The 16,632-nt window shown below is 59.2% G+C and overlaps 1 protein-coding gene across 1 annotated transcript in view; it reads right to left on the bottom strand.

Moving 5' to 3' along the window:
- The window catches only part of PTPRN2 (protein tyrosine phosphatase receptor type N2), a 710,237-nt gene that overhangs the window by 49,542 nt on the left and 644,063 nt on the right, over nt 1-16,632 (bottom strand). Inside the window, exon 15 of the mRNA XM_032840229.1 lies at nt 8,434-8,581. Coding sequence (XP_032696120.1) covers nt 8,434-8,581 — 148 coding nt within the window. The remainder of the gene's footprint in view (nt 1-8,433; nt 8,582-16,632) is intronic.

Here is a 16,632-nt window from a genome sequence, read left to right as displayed (position 1 = left end):
GGAGCATTTTTCTCTCATGAGGTCCATAATAGTGAGCTTTGTCAGGGAGGGGAGGAGAAAGACACCTACCAAGAGGAAGCTTGTTACCTACACATGTAGGGCACGTTCCTTTTCTCAACTCCTTGCTCAAGCGTCTTCAGTGCTCTCCGCTCAAGAGTAGTTTCACACACACACACACACACACACACACAACCTTTCTTCTTCCGGGCATGCGGTGCCATAGATAGAAGGGGGTCTGTGTCCCCATTTTAGGTTGAACTGATTTTCGTAATTGCCAACAGAAGAAACAAGTTCTAGAAGTTCTTCTTAATTATGAGTGGGACAAAGAGCACGTGAAGACAGCCCAGGGTACATCTGGAGGGCTGTGGTCGAACCGCAAGTGGGCACGTCCCACTCTCGCTGTCGTCTAGAACACGTCCACATGAGCTGCTCAAGGACGGTGTGTGGAGGCTTCCTTATAACCTGTCCTGTGGCACTAGGGTCCTGTTTCTTTAGGCTCCTGCTTATGTCATTTGTGCCAAGTGAGCCGATCCATGTGGTCGATGACCTTCACAGCACGAGCAAACGTGTTCCTGGACACTGGCTGCCTTCAGATGAGGCATGTGTGGGGTCCTGGTGGACACTGGCACTGCTTGAGGGAAGTCTTCGCCGAGTGCTCTGCCCACGTCCCCGTGGGGCCTCCCACTGCTTCATGACTTTCTCTCCTGCTGGCTGCTGTTCCCTTAACTTCGGCGCTGTGGCTGGCAGAAATGCGGAGTGTGTCCGGTGACCCCCAGCACCGTGTGCTGTGGAGTAGGGGCTCTCTGGTCTTTATGGAGACCCGCTACCCAGGGAAGCTCAGTGGCGTCCGTGGCCCCCAGTTTCTCCTCAGATTTCGCGGGTCCATAGACGGTCTGGCACACTGTGAACACAGCCTACGGCTCTCTGCTGCCACCGGCTCCCAGCCGCTAAAGCTGGTCTAGAGATCCCGGCCAGTTCCGCATGGTAACGTCCTTGCTGATTTGGACTCAGCATTGTTGAGCAAAGCTATAAACGTCTGCAGATTGGTTTCAAGACTGAGTAGCCACAAGGACAGCGTGCTTCTTTGCAGACCCGGGAAGCGGAAGACCACAGTGAGGTCAGGAAATAGGCCTGCTCTCAAGCGTAAGTCTTCCAGAAAGGCTGGCTCAAGCTTCTTCCCGTGGCCTTCCCTTCCTCAGTAAGTAAGCGGGTACTCTGCTCTCGGGTAAGCGTGCTGGAAACCCTTAGCTCAAACTCTAAAGATCTCCAAACCTCCCAGAAGAGAAAGCAACGGGGTTCCGCTCAGCGCCCCTTGATTAGCACACGATGCTGTGTTTGGGTGGTCTCCGTGGTGAGATCCCAGTCACGGCGCCCTCCCGCATCCAGAGCTGGTGAGGGAACGCGGCCCATCCTGCCACCCTGCCCGTCACCCAGCACAGAGCCTCGTGTCGGCCTCCGGCTCCGGATACAGCCCCGAGAGGTCTCGGAGCCCCATGATGGCCTGGTCTGCCTCGTGGCGGCCACATTGCCACTGGTCTCTCAGAAAGAAATCCCCATATTGGACGGGCAGCTTGCTCTCCAGGGGAATGACAGCACAGAGGAGGACAAGGGCCAGTCCATGGCAGGACAGACGTGCACGGGCCTCACCCGCCACGGCACAGCCCTGGGGACAAGGCACCTGTGTGCATGGCGTGTGTGCAGAGCACGGCACAAGCAGGAACCGACCCAGGGGTTCCCGGTGTCTGGGGCCTTGCACCAACCACCCAGCTCCTGTGGGGCCAAGTGTTGACCCGCGTGACCCTTGTCTGCTGGCGTCCCCACCCCAGGGCCCTTGGGCCCCACGTGGAGTGTCTGGTGTCCTTACATGAAGAGTCGGTCACGGAAGGAAGACGACGTGGGAGACGCGGAGCTAAGCCTGGAGCAGGGGCTCCCTGAGAGCCTCCGACGTCGGCCCCGGAGCTGAGAGCTGCTGTTGCTGCTGTGGCCTGTGGTCTGGGGCACCCCGGGCCGCACACCTGGAGTCGGGTCTCCGTCCCGCTCCAGCTTCCACACAACTGGCTGGCCTTCCCCTTGCCAGGCTTGTTGCCTGTTCTCTGACGCAGTTTCCCCGTCTCTTGCAGCGAGACCATCAGGAAGGGGTGCTGGCAGCGGGAGAGGATCCGGATTCTCCGAGAGCGCTCGGCAGAAGGACGTGGGGTCGCACCTGGAGCCCGGCCCGAGTCGGGGAGCGGGTGCTGGCCCTGCCGGGACGCGCGGGCGGCCCGCCGCGGCAGGTGGAAGGAGCGCTCTTCCCACGCTGGTGTCGGGGTCATGGCTGCGGAGAGCACTCGCAGGGAGCCACGTCCGGTGCGGAGGGCAGAGGCGAGGGAGGCCGTGTGGCCGGCATCTCGCGGGAACGGGGCCGCACGCACACCTGTGACGAGAGCGGACGCCACACGAGCACAGCCACGCCATCCGCACGATTCTGCTGAGCCTTGCAGCCAGCGCCCACGTATTTCACCTCCGCTCGTGCGAGGAACCATGGCACACACGTGGCCGGGACTAGGGAACGCACCGTGCGCAGGTGGCGGAGGGTGTGGCTCCCGCAGCCCCGGGCTCGGCAGTCACACACATTCGAACAACGGAGCTGGGTTTGTGGGGAGCACGGCTGCCCCCAGAGCACAATCCCACCTGCACCCGTGCTGACAGGGGGGACTGGAGCCCCTTGGGGGTGGGTGGTGGGCCTAAGCCATCGTCTTCGAGGACAGTCCTGACATCTGAAGGAGACCCAGGTGGACAGAGTGTCCCCTGACCGTTGGCGATGCCGAGACAACATTATTACCCCCAGGCCTTGCACACTCGGATGCTTCTGGAAAAGTAAGAGAAGAGAGCACGGCAGGAAACTTGCTGATTAATGTAACAGAGGTGGGGAGCAACTCCCAGACACCCCACAGAACTAACCCTTTCCACGGGGAAGGGGTGTGGCCCTGGGGACGGTGGACCACGAATGGACGTGGGAGCAGCTTCTGGCTTCCTCCGTCCCTGCGACTGGGCCCGAGCGGCCAGCACCTCCCCCCGGGTCAGAGGGCGCCACGCGGGCGAGGTCAGCGTTCCTGCTGAGGGAAGGCCGGCGTCCACCGGTGTCTTCTGGACCCTTCCCTACGCGATGATGCGAGCGTTCTCCACAGAAACGGGACTGAAGTGGACCAGGAGACGGGGTGAGAAGCAGCGGAGGGGAAGGTGGTGGAGGGAGGGAAGCGTGGGGCTGGGGATGGGAAGTGCAGCTTCGAATCCTGATTTCCCGAGGTCCTGGGAGCCCACGGCGGAGCGTTGCACTCACCCGCACTGACTTCTAATGAGGAAAACATCGCTGAACTCATGGGAACCTTGAGAGGAACGTGGCCAGCTCACCCTAAAGTGTCAGGTTGCCAGAAAGAAAACCCTGGCTGGAGGAGAGAACTTTGTTCCAGAGATCCTAGAGGGGAGCCCAGCTCCAGAGACGGGATTGCTCAGCGTCGGGGCCCCGAGGGCACGGCTGCAAATATCGGGGTAACGAAGGGACAGATGCCCAGAGCAGCAGGACGTGTGGGATTTCGAAGGCCACGTGCGGTCGTCCATCCAAGGAAGGGGTCAAGCAAGGGCGCAGACCTCACAGGAGAAGTGCCGGGAAGGCTGACGCCCTCCTCGGGTTGATGGTGGAAAACACAGAGGATGATGACTGGCCGCCTTTTCAGCTGCGCTCATTTAGACCTAAAGGTCTCACCAGGTACAAAGCCTCTGTGTGGTGCAGAGGAAGCCATGTTAACAGGCGATTTGGAGAAAATGTATTCGATTACGGCTCTGCCTGGACCATCTCTTTCCAAACCCGGAAGGGCAGAGTCGGGGGTTGAGGGATGGTCGGCGGACGCCGCTCACTGCCAGTCCGGTGATCGAGCTCAGGCGTTCACGAGTCTTCCGGGGAGGCCACAGAAGCACGCTCGCAGCTCATGTTCACGGCGGCCACTGGAGATGTGGAGACTGGCACGGCCGCTCTCAGGCCCACGGTGCCCCTGGGCCCCGGGCCTCGGCTTTGAGACCAGAATGGGATGGGCTGGCATTGGGGTGGGGGACAGCAGGCGAGCTCCTGGCGGACCCGTCGGGACGGTCAGACTCCCAGCCGGGCCGTTCACGACGCTGGAATGGGAATGTGGTCGGTGGGAGAGCGGCTTCATTAGGGACGAGTCACGTCAGAAAGCAAAAGGGGCTGTTTTCACAAGACCCACAGGAGGGCAGCTGCACCTGCCTACGTCGTGGTTGCGCACCGCCGTCCACAGGGGCCCGCGGTGCTGGCGGTGGGCCAGAACGAGAGGCTCAGCTTCTAGCTGCAGCGACAGGGTGGTAGGAACGTAGGAGAACGGAACATCCTTATTTTTAGGAGGCACAGGCTGAAGTATTTACGCGGATGTCACGACGCCTAAAGCTCACTTTGAAAGAGTTCAGCCAAAAAATGGGTAAAGCACAAACACGTCGAGGAAAATCGGCGCAAGACCGGCCAGCAGCTGGGTGGTGGGTTTGCAGACCGCCGCCCCGTGGTCACTTCTACTTGACGGTTTTAAAGCTTCTGCAATAAAACACGTGGAGGGAAGACGTACGGCCGGTGACGTTTCTTTGCCAGGGCTCCTGGGCTGGCCTGCATGGGAATCCCTCCAGGTCGGGTCTCGCTGCTGGCAGCCTCGGGCCACTTGCTTCCCCTTCTTAACCTCTGGCTCTTCTACAGACAATGGGGGACAGAGGACCGGAGCCTCCCGGGGCTCACGTCTGCGGCTTCTACCCCGTGTCTACACACAAGTCCTGGGTGGCATCTTGACGTCCCCGGGACGGCCCAGCAAGGCTGGACGTGAAGCCCTTGCTCTCCGCGGGCCACCAAATGTCCCGGCCCAGACCTGTGTCCGCGTGGGGGGCCTGGGTAAGGCAGAGCCCGTACTGACCCCGTCGGATGTGTTGTTGTAGATGGAGACACGTAAATCACGTCTGTCCAACGTGCAAACGGCAGAAAGCTGACAGGGAAGGGGGCGTGAGGAACCAGAAATTGAGCTCTTGTTGGCGGTGAGCAAGGACCCGCGGACGGAGCTGAGAGCAAAGTGTCTCAGCAGCACCTCGGTGAGGACGGGTGTGGACGGGCAGGGACGGGCACATCCGGGCGACAGAGGAGACGAGCCAGCTTCATGGCTCGTGGAGTGCATATGGCAAGGTGGCTGTGGATGGGTCCGGTAGGAGGCACAGCCCCAGTCTGGGTGAGGGAGCCGGCACCTGTCGGGAGAGGGCGGCCTGGGCTGCTGGCAGGCAGCGCCGAGGCCCCAGACCTCACACCCCCGAGGTCAGTCTGTTCACAGCAGCGGCGGGGAGCGCAGGGAGCAGAGGCAGCTGGGCCCCACGCAGCCCCACGAGCCTGCGGCCTGGCTCGGAGCAAAGGAGGAAAGGGAATATGAAATCCAAGCTGCGAGTGGTTAAGTTGAGCCGACGGTCACTGCAGCAAATGACCTGACTGCCCAGGTCCTGGAGGCATGGGGGGTCAAGGACAGTACTCCTCGGTCCCCTCAGGACACGGCCTTGTTTCCTGAAACACTGTTTTTGCCTCTACCTGGCTTCCCTTTGAAACAAAATCCAGAACCCCAAAACGGGCCCCCTGCCCCAAGCCGTATGGCTGCCCGGGACGGCGTCTGCCTGACGTGGCTGGGAATGTCTGCCGGGGTGTTTTCCTCAGCTCCGGGAGGCACAGGCCTCAGATGGGCCCGGACGCAGAAGGACGCGAAGGCAGGTGGAAGGCTCGGGGGCTGTGTGGGCTGTGTCCGGGCTCTGGGGAGCCACGGGGTCCAGCTGTTGGAGTCCGCGGACGCCGGCCGGCCCGAGCTGTGGAAGTCAGGCCGTCGCTCCGGCCTCCTGGGTAGAGGAACCACCGAAAGGCTTCCCTGCGTGGACAGGTGCGGAGGCAGGAGGACAGGAGGCCCCGACTGCGGGGGTCCTGCCCGGGGTATCCAAGAATCCGTCAAACCCAGCAACCAGGGAGCTCGGGGGAAGGGACAGGGTGGGTCACGGCACAAGAAGTGGGTGCTGGGAAAGCCGGCTCCGGCTCCCACCCGCCCGTGTGGGTGCCGGGAGGGGTGGGTTCTGTGCTGACGGCCCCAGCCCTGCCCATGGGCCCCGCACTGGCCGGCAGAGGCCGGAGGCGTGGGGAGCCGATTCTATGCCATGGGGAGTGTGCGCATCTGGCCACAGGAAGCAGGGTTTCCGAAAGAGAAGGCAATTATCTCTGGTACAGTCTGGCAAGACCAAGACGGTCCACGTCCCCACCCCCGCCCTGCTCAGGAAGGGGTGCAGGCTGAGATCCAACGGGAGGACTCCCCGATGAGCGGAGACGGCCAGAGGCATGCGGACAGGGCGGTCACTGCAAACACGTCTGTGCTAACAGCGGGCAGTCCCTGCCCCGACTTCCCAGACCTGCACAGCTGTGCCTTCAGGACCCGGGACAGCGAGGAGCCCGGCCTGGCTACACCGCACCGGCCCCGTCTCCCCAGCGCCACGGGAAGAAGCAAGAGGCTCCTGTCAAAGGGCAGGTGTCAGGCTCCCACGGCCTTGGGACAGGACACTCCACCATCACTAAGGTCCTGTGGGCACAGGGGCCCCATGGGCTGCTGCCGTGGTCTGGGTTTCCACTGTGGGAGGGGTGCTGGAAGAAGAGGCTTTGAGTGTCAGTATTTACCGTTCGGGACCCGTTAGTCCAAGTAAGTGAGCAGACCTGGGGGATGTTCTGGGTAAGCCTGCTGGGCGTCCCTGGCCCCAACCGCTGTGCGCCCGAGGCTCAGGTGGCAGCCTCCCCCCGTCCCTGGCCAGGCCCTCTTTGAGCCCAGCAGCCTAGCTAGAGCCTCACACCTCCCAGCCTGTCAGTGGCCCCTGCACACAGTAGGCGCCTAATAAATACGTTAGTCGGTTGTAGGTTCTTTGTTACTTACCTTCTAAATATAGAAGCTCCTATTTTTATGTTGTTTATAAAAATTTTTTTTAAAGATTTTATTTATTTGAGAGAGAGAGCAAGAGGTGAGGAGGGGCAGAGGGAGAGAGAGGAGGAAGCAGGCTTCCCGCTGAGCAGGGAGCCCGATGTGGGGCTCGATCCTGGGAACCTGAGATCTTGACCTGAGCCAAAGGCAGACGCTTCCTTGGCCGAGCCTCCCAGGTGTCTGTAAAACCTCCTCTTTTTAAAGCCCATCACGGAAAACCCCTCAGACCTCATGGAAACGGAGGGCCTGGTCTGAGCCTCCAGGGAACTGTTAGAAAAAATCACCCCCGGAAGGGCCTTCAGATGTCAAGGGTCTGTGGTGCCCGGGTCAGTGTCGAAGGCAGTGCAAGGGGTCAGCTTTTAACACCCTGACCTGTGAGCCCGGTGGGGCTGCTGCCGTTTACCGTCAGCACACGTCCCTCGGCCGGTGCCAGGCCAGGTGAGGTGGGACCATCGGGAGCGTGTCGGGGGGGCACCGTGCAGGCGGCAGTGCTGGCTTCCGGGGCGCTGGGACACAGCGTGTGGGACGCGGAGTGTGGCTTCGCGGTGTCCTCCAAAACATCAGCTGACCAAGAACATTTTCCTATGTTTGAAGTGTGCCCGACGGCTCCGCCTGCAGTTCCTGGGATGGCCACCGGCTCACTCGCGCACACGTCGGCCGCGCACGCGGGCGGCCTTCCGAGAGCGTCTGTTTCTGGCAGCCACTTGGGTCCCAAGTGCGCCTCTTACGCCTGTCCTTTCTGCAGGGGGTCCTACCTTCGTCAGGCTCGAGCCTGGCCTGAAACCTGCTGGAACACGGGAGCTTGCTGCGTTTCTTAGCCAAGTGGCTAAGAAAGGGTCCTGGCGGCCAGGCAGGGGCAGACCAGGCCGGTCTGTTTCTGGCCTCTGCGTGGGCCTGTCTGTCCGTCCGAGTCACACCACATACAACACGTAATCTAAGACCGTCTCCTACTGGATGCGAGTTGATTAAAGCGCTGGTCTCTCTCTGTGTCTGCTTCCCGGTGCCGGTCTGCGCAGAGAGCGGGCTCTCCGCGACGCGGTCTCGGCCCGCGGGGGGCTGGCGGGCATCTGCGGACCCTCCCCCATCCCGGGCCGACAGAGCTGACTGTCCTCAGGGCTCAGAGCTTCCCAGGATGACGGGAGGATCGCAGTCAGACGAAGGGGAGGCTCCACGAGGCTAAGAAACGAGTCTCAAACCGCACAGCAGCGGCACAGAAGGCAAGTGTTCACTGGGGCCCACACGCCCTCAAACCAGGGCTGTGCCCCTGGGCCACAACGGAATCCACCGACTCCGTCTCCCGGCTGGGGACGGCTCCCCAGCCACGCACGCCCGCAGAAACCCAGGCAAGCAGGGGACGGCGCAGCGGGCCCGCCCGGCCCGAGTTCCCCTCCCCCGGCCCGGAGCAGGGCCCGGTACGTACAGGTCAGCACCGCCGGAGAGCGGTTCTTGGGCACGTTCTCCTCCCTCTGGGCCACGAGCGAGCTGTTGGGCTCGGCCTGGTAGACGCAGAGCGCCTCCCACTCCTTCTCCAGCCGGTTCTTGTTCTTCAGGTGGTCCTCCATGTAGGCCTGGAACGGAAAACAGAGACTCAGCGACGGCCGCGGACGGCGGGTCCTTGGCGTGACGCGGGCCACAGGGCGCTGCCCACGCCTCCCTGTGTGCACGCGTGAGGAAGCGGCTCCCCGCGGACCCGGGAAACGCACAGGCCCGCGGGACGCACAGGGCAGGGCGGGCTCTTTACCTGTTTTGCCGGTTGGTTCCCGGGTGTTCGCGGCGTGTGTGTTCCAGGGGCAGAGCCCAGCGTCAGGAACACCCGGGCATGGCGTGGCCCTGTTGGCTATTACCAACCGATGGGCAAAGAGAAGGACGCACCACAGACCAGATCTGATCAGCCGACCCGAAGCCGGTGTGGACAACGTGTCCACACAGACGCCGTTTTCCTTGTAACTGACCTACTTTTCTGAATCAAGTGGGTGTGAGGCACCGAAGATACGGGCTGCTCTGACGTGTGCCGGCGTTAACCAGCGTGGGGTGGCCACAGAAGACAGAACAAAACCGAAACCCAGAACAACGGAACCGACGTCCTGACCCTCGGCTGCTCAGATCTTAATCTTTCTGGGCACTTGTCTGTCAGCGGCGATGGCCGGAAGTGGATGAGGAAATGCTTCCAGAACATTCCCTCCCACAAAGACAGCCCTGTCCGTGCATTCTCACCAATTTGTGTAGCTGAGAAACGACCGTGGCTTTAAGGAAAAGCATTTCAAAGGACCAAACCCCAGCGGCTTTATTGTGCCCAGCAGAAATACTGGTCCCACTCTGGGACGACGTGTTTGTGGGTCTTTGGTGTCACGTGTGCACACAGGTGTTCAGCTATGTCCACACACAAAATGAGACACACGCACATGAGTCCGGGTCCCTGGGGGTTAGGCACCCCCACGCCCGTGAGGGCTGGCCCCGACCCCCTGCCAGCCCCTGCGTCCTCTCACTGTGGGGAAGCACGCGTGTCCGGCCCCCGTGCAGGCCAGCCAGGACTGCCCATGCCTCCCCTCCGGCTGGCCGACTGGGCTCAGGGGCACTACCTGTTGGACTAGAGCGGACTCGGATTGGCTTGTGTTATTCACTCAACAAACAGCAGCTTATCCACGTCGGTCCACAAACCACGGAAAGCGCTGTGGGAGCGAAGGCAGTGGCTGCCTGGTCCAGTGGGGGGGCCAGCGATGGCTGTGACCAGCATCTGGGTTGTCACTGTCACTCGGGGAAGGGACAGACGGCCTTTTGTGCAGATGACACTGAACCACATGAGCCACGCGGTGACATCCCCACGACCCTCTGAGGCGCAGCCTCCCCAGGACCAGCGCCTGCCCACCCCTCCCCGCCAGGGCCCTGCACCGTGACCTCCGCCCAGACAGCCCCTCCGGGTTCTTGGCAAGGGCAGGCGGTGGATTTAAGTGCAGTCGAGTGGCCCAATCCGGAAGACATCAACTGCAAACTGCCTGGTTCCTTCCTTTTGAGACATCCTCCTGGAGTACCGAAGACGGGGTGACCCTGATAAGGACAGTTTTGCGTGAGATGACATTTAAATTCTGTGAAACGTTTACCAGCTACAATATGGTGTGAGGGAGCTGGGGGAGGGACAGTTCCGGCTGAAGTGGGTCTGGGGTCACTGCCCTCAAGACGCCGTCTGCAAAAGGGGCGTTGGACGCCCCCTGGATTCCTGCAAACACGGGTGTGCGCAGGTTCACCTCAACGGAAGCGAAACCGTGCCATGAGCTCGCTGGGATTTCTCAACTTACAGCAAGAAACACCAACCGGGACTGTAGGAGGCCCGGCTGGAGGGAGGAGGGACGGGCAGGGGAGCAGATGCGGCTGTTTTTCCTCCCTGAGAACAAATCGCGTGAAGATACACTCGATCAGATCAAACTGAGGGAACTTTTTCATTCTGGCGCGTGCGGCTCTGGTAGCCTGTGTCCGCCGCGCTCTGGCCTCCATGTGATCCGTTCTGTTAATGTTTTCGTGAGACGTCATTTATGATACAAAACTGATGTGATTTCCCCGTTCGTGGTTTTGGAGAATTTCCTCTTTCATGTTTGTAGATAAGATTCTTGCTTTTCTTTTCTTCCTTTTTTCAAGATTTTATTTATTTGTCAGAGAGAGGGAGAGAGAGAGAACGCAAGCAGGGGAGAGGCAGGCAGAGAGGGGGAGGCAGGCTCCCGCCCAGCAGAGAGCCCGATGCGGGGCCGATCCCAGGACCCTGAGGCCACGACCCGAGCCGAAGGCGGAGGCTTCACCGACCAAGCCAGGCGCCCCAAGAGTCTTGCTTTTCATCTGTGACACGAGAGTATATTTTCATGTTGTTTGTGGGCAGGCGAGGCCTTCGTCGTAAAATCATGTGTTTTAAACAAAACCCAAACCCGACTGCTGAACAGTTAATTCTGGGCGGTCCTGTCTCTCAAGGCTGCGAGACGCGTGGGTCAGAGCAGGCACAGTCCCCGCGGTGTCCTCTGGGGCAACCGGGCAAGTCGGCACGTGGGGCAGCTCCGCCCCGGCTCTTCCCCGAGCGCGAGCACAGAGCTGCGGGCGCCAAACGGACACCCCGACGCCCCTGTTGCGCGTGCGTGTGTGCGTGCGGCAGTGCGTGTGGCAGTCAGTGCGTGCGGCAGTGAGTGTGACAGTGCGTGCGTGCGGCAGTGAGTGTGACCGTGGGTGCGGCAGTGAGTGTGACCGTGGGTGCGGCAGTGAGTGTGACCGTGGGTGCGGTGGCAGTGGCGGGAGGTGCAGGTTCTGAACCGCACACGTTTATGACGCCGAAGCGTGCATAGGGAAGAACAAACAATGAAGGCAAGTGGAATGAAAACAAAAGCCACTCGTGACCCCGTCGCGCGGAGCTGACCGTAAGCTCTCCCGAGCGCGCACGGCTGCCTTTCTCTCCTTCTTCCGTGCCGCCCACTGCTTCCGCTTCGGACAACATCCACGTTACAGGACTTTCTTGTCCAAGATGGAAAGAAGCGGAGATGAAACCTTCACCTTATTTTCGGAGAAGCCAAGGCCTAGACTCCTTAAACCCTTACCCCAAAGCCCCTGGCAGTCACCAGCTGCCACCTGGGACACGGCTGTTCTGTCTTGGCTCCCTCCTGCAACCTCCTCCCCACACCCCTCCCTTCACACCCACTTCCTAGTCCACTCACAGAGCGACAGGATCGCCACGCCTGGTCCCAGATGCCACCCGTTTCAAAAACCGCCAACGCAGCCTAGGCCAGCATTAGCCTTTGTGCAAACTTCGTTTGACCAGTCTGCTCCTTTCTGTCTCACCAAGACTACTTCCCCGTGTCTTGACCACCCCCACCCCACAGCACCATCATTCTTTACACGTTGTTCATGCGACTCTTCTGTGACGGATCTATCCCGACTTTGAGGTTGGTGCAAACACTATCATGTCCTTTGTGAGTCTGGGGTGTTCTCCAGCTAGCCTGTCTGGTTCTCATTTCCTACAAACCCACACTCTTTGTCGGACACTTACTATTTTAAAAGCTACGTCTTTGTGACAATCACCGCATTCTGCGTTGTGCTCTGGCTTGGGGGCGTCAGGACATTCTGGCCCTCATGAGATCAAGATTGCTGAGAATGGGGACAATGTCTCATTCACTTGGCACGTGCTTTGGGCACACGGTCAATATTTGTTGGATGACTGCTCACAACCTGGAAGTTTCTAGAAGTAATTCGTACTACAGATAAACGTTTATGTCAACGATGGCATCCAAAAAAACTACCTTAGGATCTTCTGAAGTTGGAAGAAATGCCCTGACAAGTAACGCACGGACTTTGGAATGTTTCATTATCTATTTCCTCACCTCCTTCCTCCTTTGTGGGTTACGCAGCCCCTCCAACATCCACGCCGATGGGTGCTGCCACTTCCTAATGGTCCCGTGGCCACCTGGACGTAATGGCAGCCCTAGGAACTTGGAGGCACCACAGCAGTTCAGAGAGCTCTTTCCCTAACCCTCCTCCTTGGCCCTCTGAGTCCAGCTGTTGTCTCCCCCAGTTCTCTGTCATTGTGTGAATCCATGCCCTTGGCCAGTGCCCCCCATTCAGGACGTGATACGTGCTGCCATGGATGCCATGAGGGATGTTTCTAGAACCTGTCGTCCCCAGAGCTGTGAGCATCTGCTGGTTAGGTACCCGCCTCAGCCACATCACTTTACACAGTCCCTGTTACGGGCTCTTGAGTACCTCTGAATTGAAACTTCAAGAGACAGGCCCTGGGGTACACAAAGTTCTAGTTAATAGTACTAGTTAATAGTACTAGAAGGAAAGCAGCCTGAGCTGGTGGGACCCCACTGTGACGTGCACTCTGGAAATGTAAAAGAAGTGAGGAGTCGGGGCTTAGCAGTAGTTGGTTCCATCTGAAGGGCGTTGGCAAGTCAATCTTGAAAGCTACTGCTGGTCCTTAAAGAGTGTTGGGAAGCAGGACCCCGAGCTTTGAGAGGGGCTCACTGTGCCATTAATACTTGGGGGTGACAGAGGTTTTGGATGAGTGCTGAGCGGGGAGCTGTCTAAATCTTGAATTCTGACAGGTTTCCTGGGACTACACTTAGTGGGCTTGCAGAAAAGATAATCCCAGATAAAGTGTTTGTGGGGAAAAGCCCGCGGGTTCCAGATCGTGGGTTTTCTGAGTCAGTAACTGGGACACACCCGCTAACGCCGGTCGCGGGCTCTGTAGCATCCGTAATTAGGGCAGATGGAAGATGAACCAGCACTTGTGAGTCCTCTGCCCAGCAAGAATGACATCAGCTTTTGTGAGCCACACTTTATGAAATATTGACCCAACCAGAGGTTCTCCCATTTAATCTTCCTCATACGAGTCCAGATCCCATCTTGTGTCTCCTTTTCTGGCTCAGACTATTAGAACACTGGTAGGAAGACTAAAGACCCTTTCTGGGTCACAGGGACTATGGGCCACCAGATGACACAGTGTCCGTGTGTCAAACAAACTGACGGGCCTCCACGTTGAATGGGATCATTTTACACAGAATCCCAAACCTTTGGGATGAAAATGTTATTGCTTGGAGACATGTCCGTCATTTGTCAAGATAGCTCAAACGTTTTCTGCAATGAGCTTTCTGATGGAATTGTCAACACCGAGACCTCAAGAGTGATTTCTAGAAACATGGAGCATTTGGGGTGCTCTGGCACATGATGGGGTTTTACTAACAATCGCCAGAGCACTGTGTGTCTTTGGGAGCTGATCATAGCTTCCGTCCACAAGGCCTTCGGGAAAGCCCCAGGAGCTCCCGCTCAGCTGGGACACTGTGGAGCAGAGTAGGCACCGGCCAGGGCTTTGGAAGGCTTCTTAACAGTGTAGGACACGCAAGGGCTGGTCCCCACATAGACTTTCCGGTTATCCTCTCCTCTCACTGGCCCTTAATTCACCGCTATGTAAAATGGGGATCAGAACACAGATTTCTCAAGGCGGTTCTGAGGGCTGACCGGTCACTCTGTGAAGCCGCTTTGGGAATATGAAGTGTGCCCCGCGGAGATGACGGTGATCGCGGCGGGTCTCCGCTTTTCTTTGGAAACAGAGGGACTCTCTTGAGTTGTCATCTGCATTCTGTGTCTTTACGGCACGTCCTGGGGACATTGTCCCTGAGCTAATGACATACGACACACGAGTCTCCAGGAACAGCAGCCACTGGTGCAGCCTGAACACAGAATCCCAGGGCTGCTGCGGGGGCACTGCCACGGGGCACGGGCCATCGCCGCGGGTGCAGCCGCACCGTCGCCCTGAGTGCAGCGACACCACCGTAACTACCGCCGGAGAGGAAAGAAGCAGCGCCAGCAAGCACGCGGTCCTGGCTTCAGAGTCCTGGCCTGGTCCCCAGGGACAGCGGCCTCCTCACTCAGCCTCCACCTCCTGCGGATGGAGCCAACACGAGCTCGGACCGCCGCGCCGGGTTCACAGCTGGCCGACCGTGCAATCGGGGATGGTTCCGGAACTCATCCCCTCCTCTCGCCGTGCTCCCGTCTGTGGCTCGCTGCCCCGGGAGGGAGGTATTGGTGACCAGGCTTGAGTCACTGGAAAACGCCAGTAGAAGAGAAGGTGTGAACTCAGCTGCTAATGAGACGTTTTCCAGTGTGGAGAGCAGGTGCTAACGCCCCGTGGCTGCTCGGACTCCGCGCCCCCAGCCCACGTCCTGCTGGGGGACTGTTTCCCGGGTGTCGTCTTATGTGTAGTGTCAACGTTGGGACTGGTTCCCAGGGTCACGAAGGAAATAATGCCACTTAGTAGGATTACTCTGTCTCCTCACATGCGAGGTGCCCGTCCACGCTTCGATGCCAGGTGGCAGGGCTCTGCCCGCCTCTGAACGTCGGGTGCCGGGGGCGCAGTGTTGCCGGGGGTCGTCTGGGCCCAGCGCAGGGCAGCACGGAGGGACAGCGAAGGTTATTAGTTCCGTGAAACGTGGGGTAGGTTCTGTGTCATTCCAGCATCTCCCGCCACCGGCGAGGAAGGGGTGCGATGCCCGGCCAGTGGGTTCATTATCACCCGAGAGAACAGTGGGAACGGCTCCCTCTCCCGGAACACCGACGCTCACGGGGGTGGAGGCCCACGGACAAAGAAGTGAAACGGCCTCCACTCGGCCTCACGTCCCCTCAGCCAGTGTATGCAGAAACCATCAACGTCAGTGCCCAACTGCCCTCGCAGGCATCCGGACACCTGCTCTGTGGGTCCTCACACGGGAAACACGCAGAGAGCCGCCGGTGGAGCATCTTTCTACAGCAGCACTGCCGGACGCCAGCACCTGCCCGCCGAGGCCAAGGCGTGCTGGAGCAAGCTGGGCTTTGGGAGACCCGGTTTTTATGGGGGAAGCTTTGCTTCTGTTCCTTTCTTTACCTTGGTGCCTATGAGCGCATTACTTTACTGTGCGACAATCAAACCTTTCGTCCGAGTGAAGAATGCAGCCCATTTACATTCCCTTCCTGGTGAGAAGACCTTGTCTTGGACGTCTGCAAAGGCAGGAGTAAGCTGCTTCTGCTGCTGTTTGGGCAAAGGGAGGACCCTTTTCCTCTTTAAAATTAACACTGCCACCTATCTTCGTTAATACATGAGAGGCACATGTTGATGTTAAATGTTTGATCTCCCGCAGTGAGAGGTTTGGATTCCAAGCAAAAAGTACGAAAAGATGAACGGAGAAGTTCACGGGGGTCGTCGTCCTGACTTCGGCGGCGAGGGGAGAGGCTCCGCCACCCGCATGGAACCACTCCAGACCCACGGCCGCGTTGCTCTGCAACACCCTGAGCGGGCACGTGAAGATCCTTGAGATTCAAATGAAATCTGACGCATACATTCAAGTCCCCAGAAGCACAGATCTGGTAAAACGATCAGAGCGTAGCCTTGTTACTTCTCAGCTTAGGAAAGACTCGCTAGAAACAGGAAACGTGCGCCCAGATCGTGCTCAGATCGCCGCCCGACTCTACCACAACGAAGCCGCGGAGCAGCGCCCTGCTCGGAGGCCGTCGCCTGCCGGCCCAGCGGGTCCCCACCACGCACCCAAGCCCCGCCCCTCCTCCTGCTTGCCGCGAGACTGCTGGTCTCCCTGGGTGGCTCAAACACGCGTTCCTCTGGCGGACAGACACACGTTACCCTTAAAAATAGCAAAAAAGCCACAGACCCAGGAAAGTCAACTCAAACCATGTTCCTGTGTTGTCAAAACGGACTTTACCTGGGAAAAGCAAACACAGTCTGGCCTTCAGCCTCTGGGTCGTGTGTACAAAAAGCCCAAAGACGTACGTGTGAGGAACAGAGAGATGGGGATCTAACCCTTTTGATTACATTTTAAAAATCACTGCCGTGGAGACTTGTTCTGGGAAGGGAACGTTTCCACACGTCTTTGCAGTGAGCCTGGTTCATCCTGGTGAGGTCGACCAGCAGCAACGTCATGTTAGCGGCAGAAATGACCTCACCGGCAAGTGTGACCCTCGTCATTTCCCCAGACCCTCCCTCCGGGAGCTCTGGAGGCCCAGCGGGATCCCTGCGGGCGTGTCAGGGCTGTGTCCGCGTGACTTAGAAACGCAGGCTCACGCGTTATGTCGTCGCCAAGCCGACGGCAGTGACGCAAGTGTGAGG

This window comes from Lontra canadensis, unplaced genomic scaffold (genome assembly GCF_010015895.1).
Source record: "Lontra canadensis isolate GAN:19392208 unplaced genomic scaffold, GSC_riverotter_1.0 scaffold111, whole genome shotgun sequence".
NCBI lineage: Eukaryota > Metazoa > Chordata > Mammalia > Carnivora > Mustelidae > Lontra > Lontra canadensis.
Note: the sequence above shows the minus strand (reverse complement) of the source record. Positions and strands in the feature narration are given on the sequence as shown.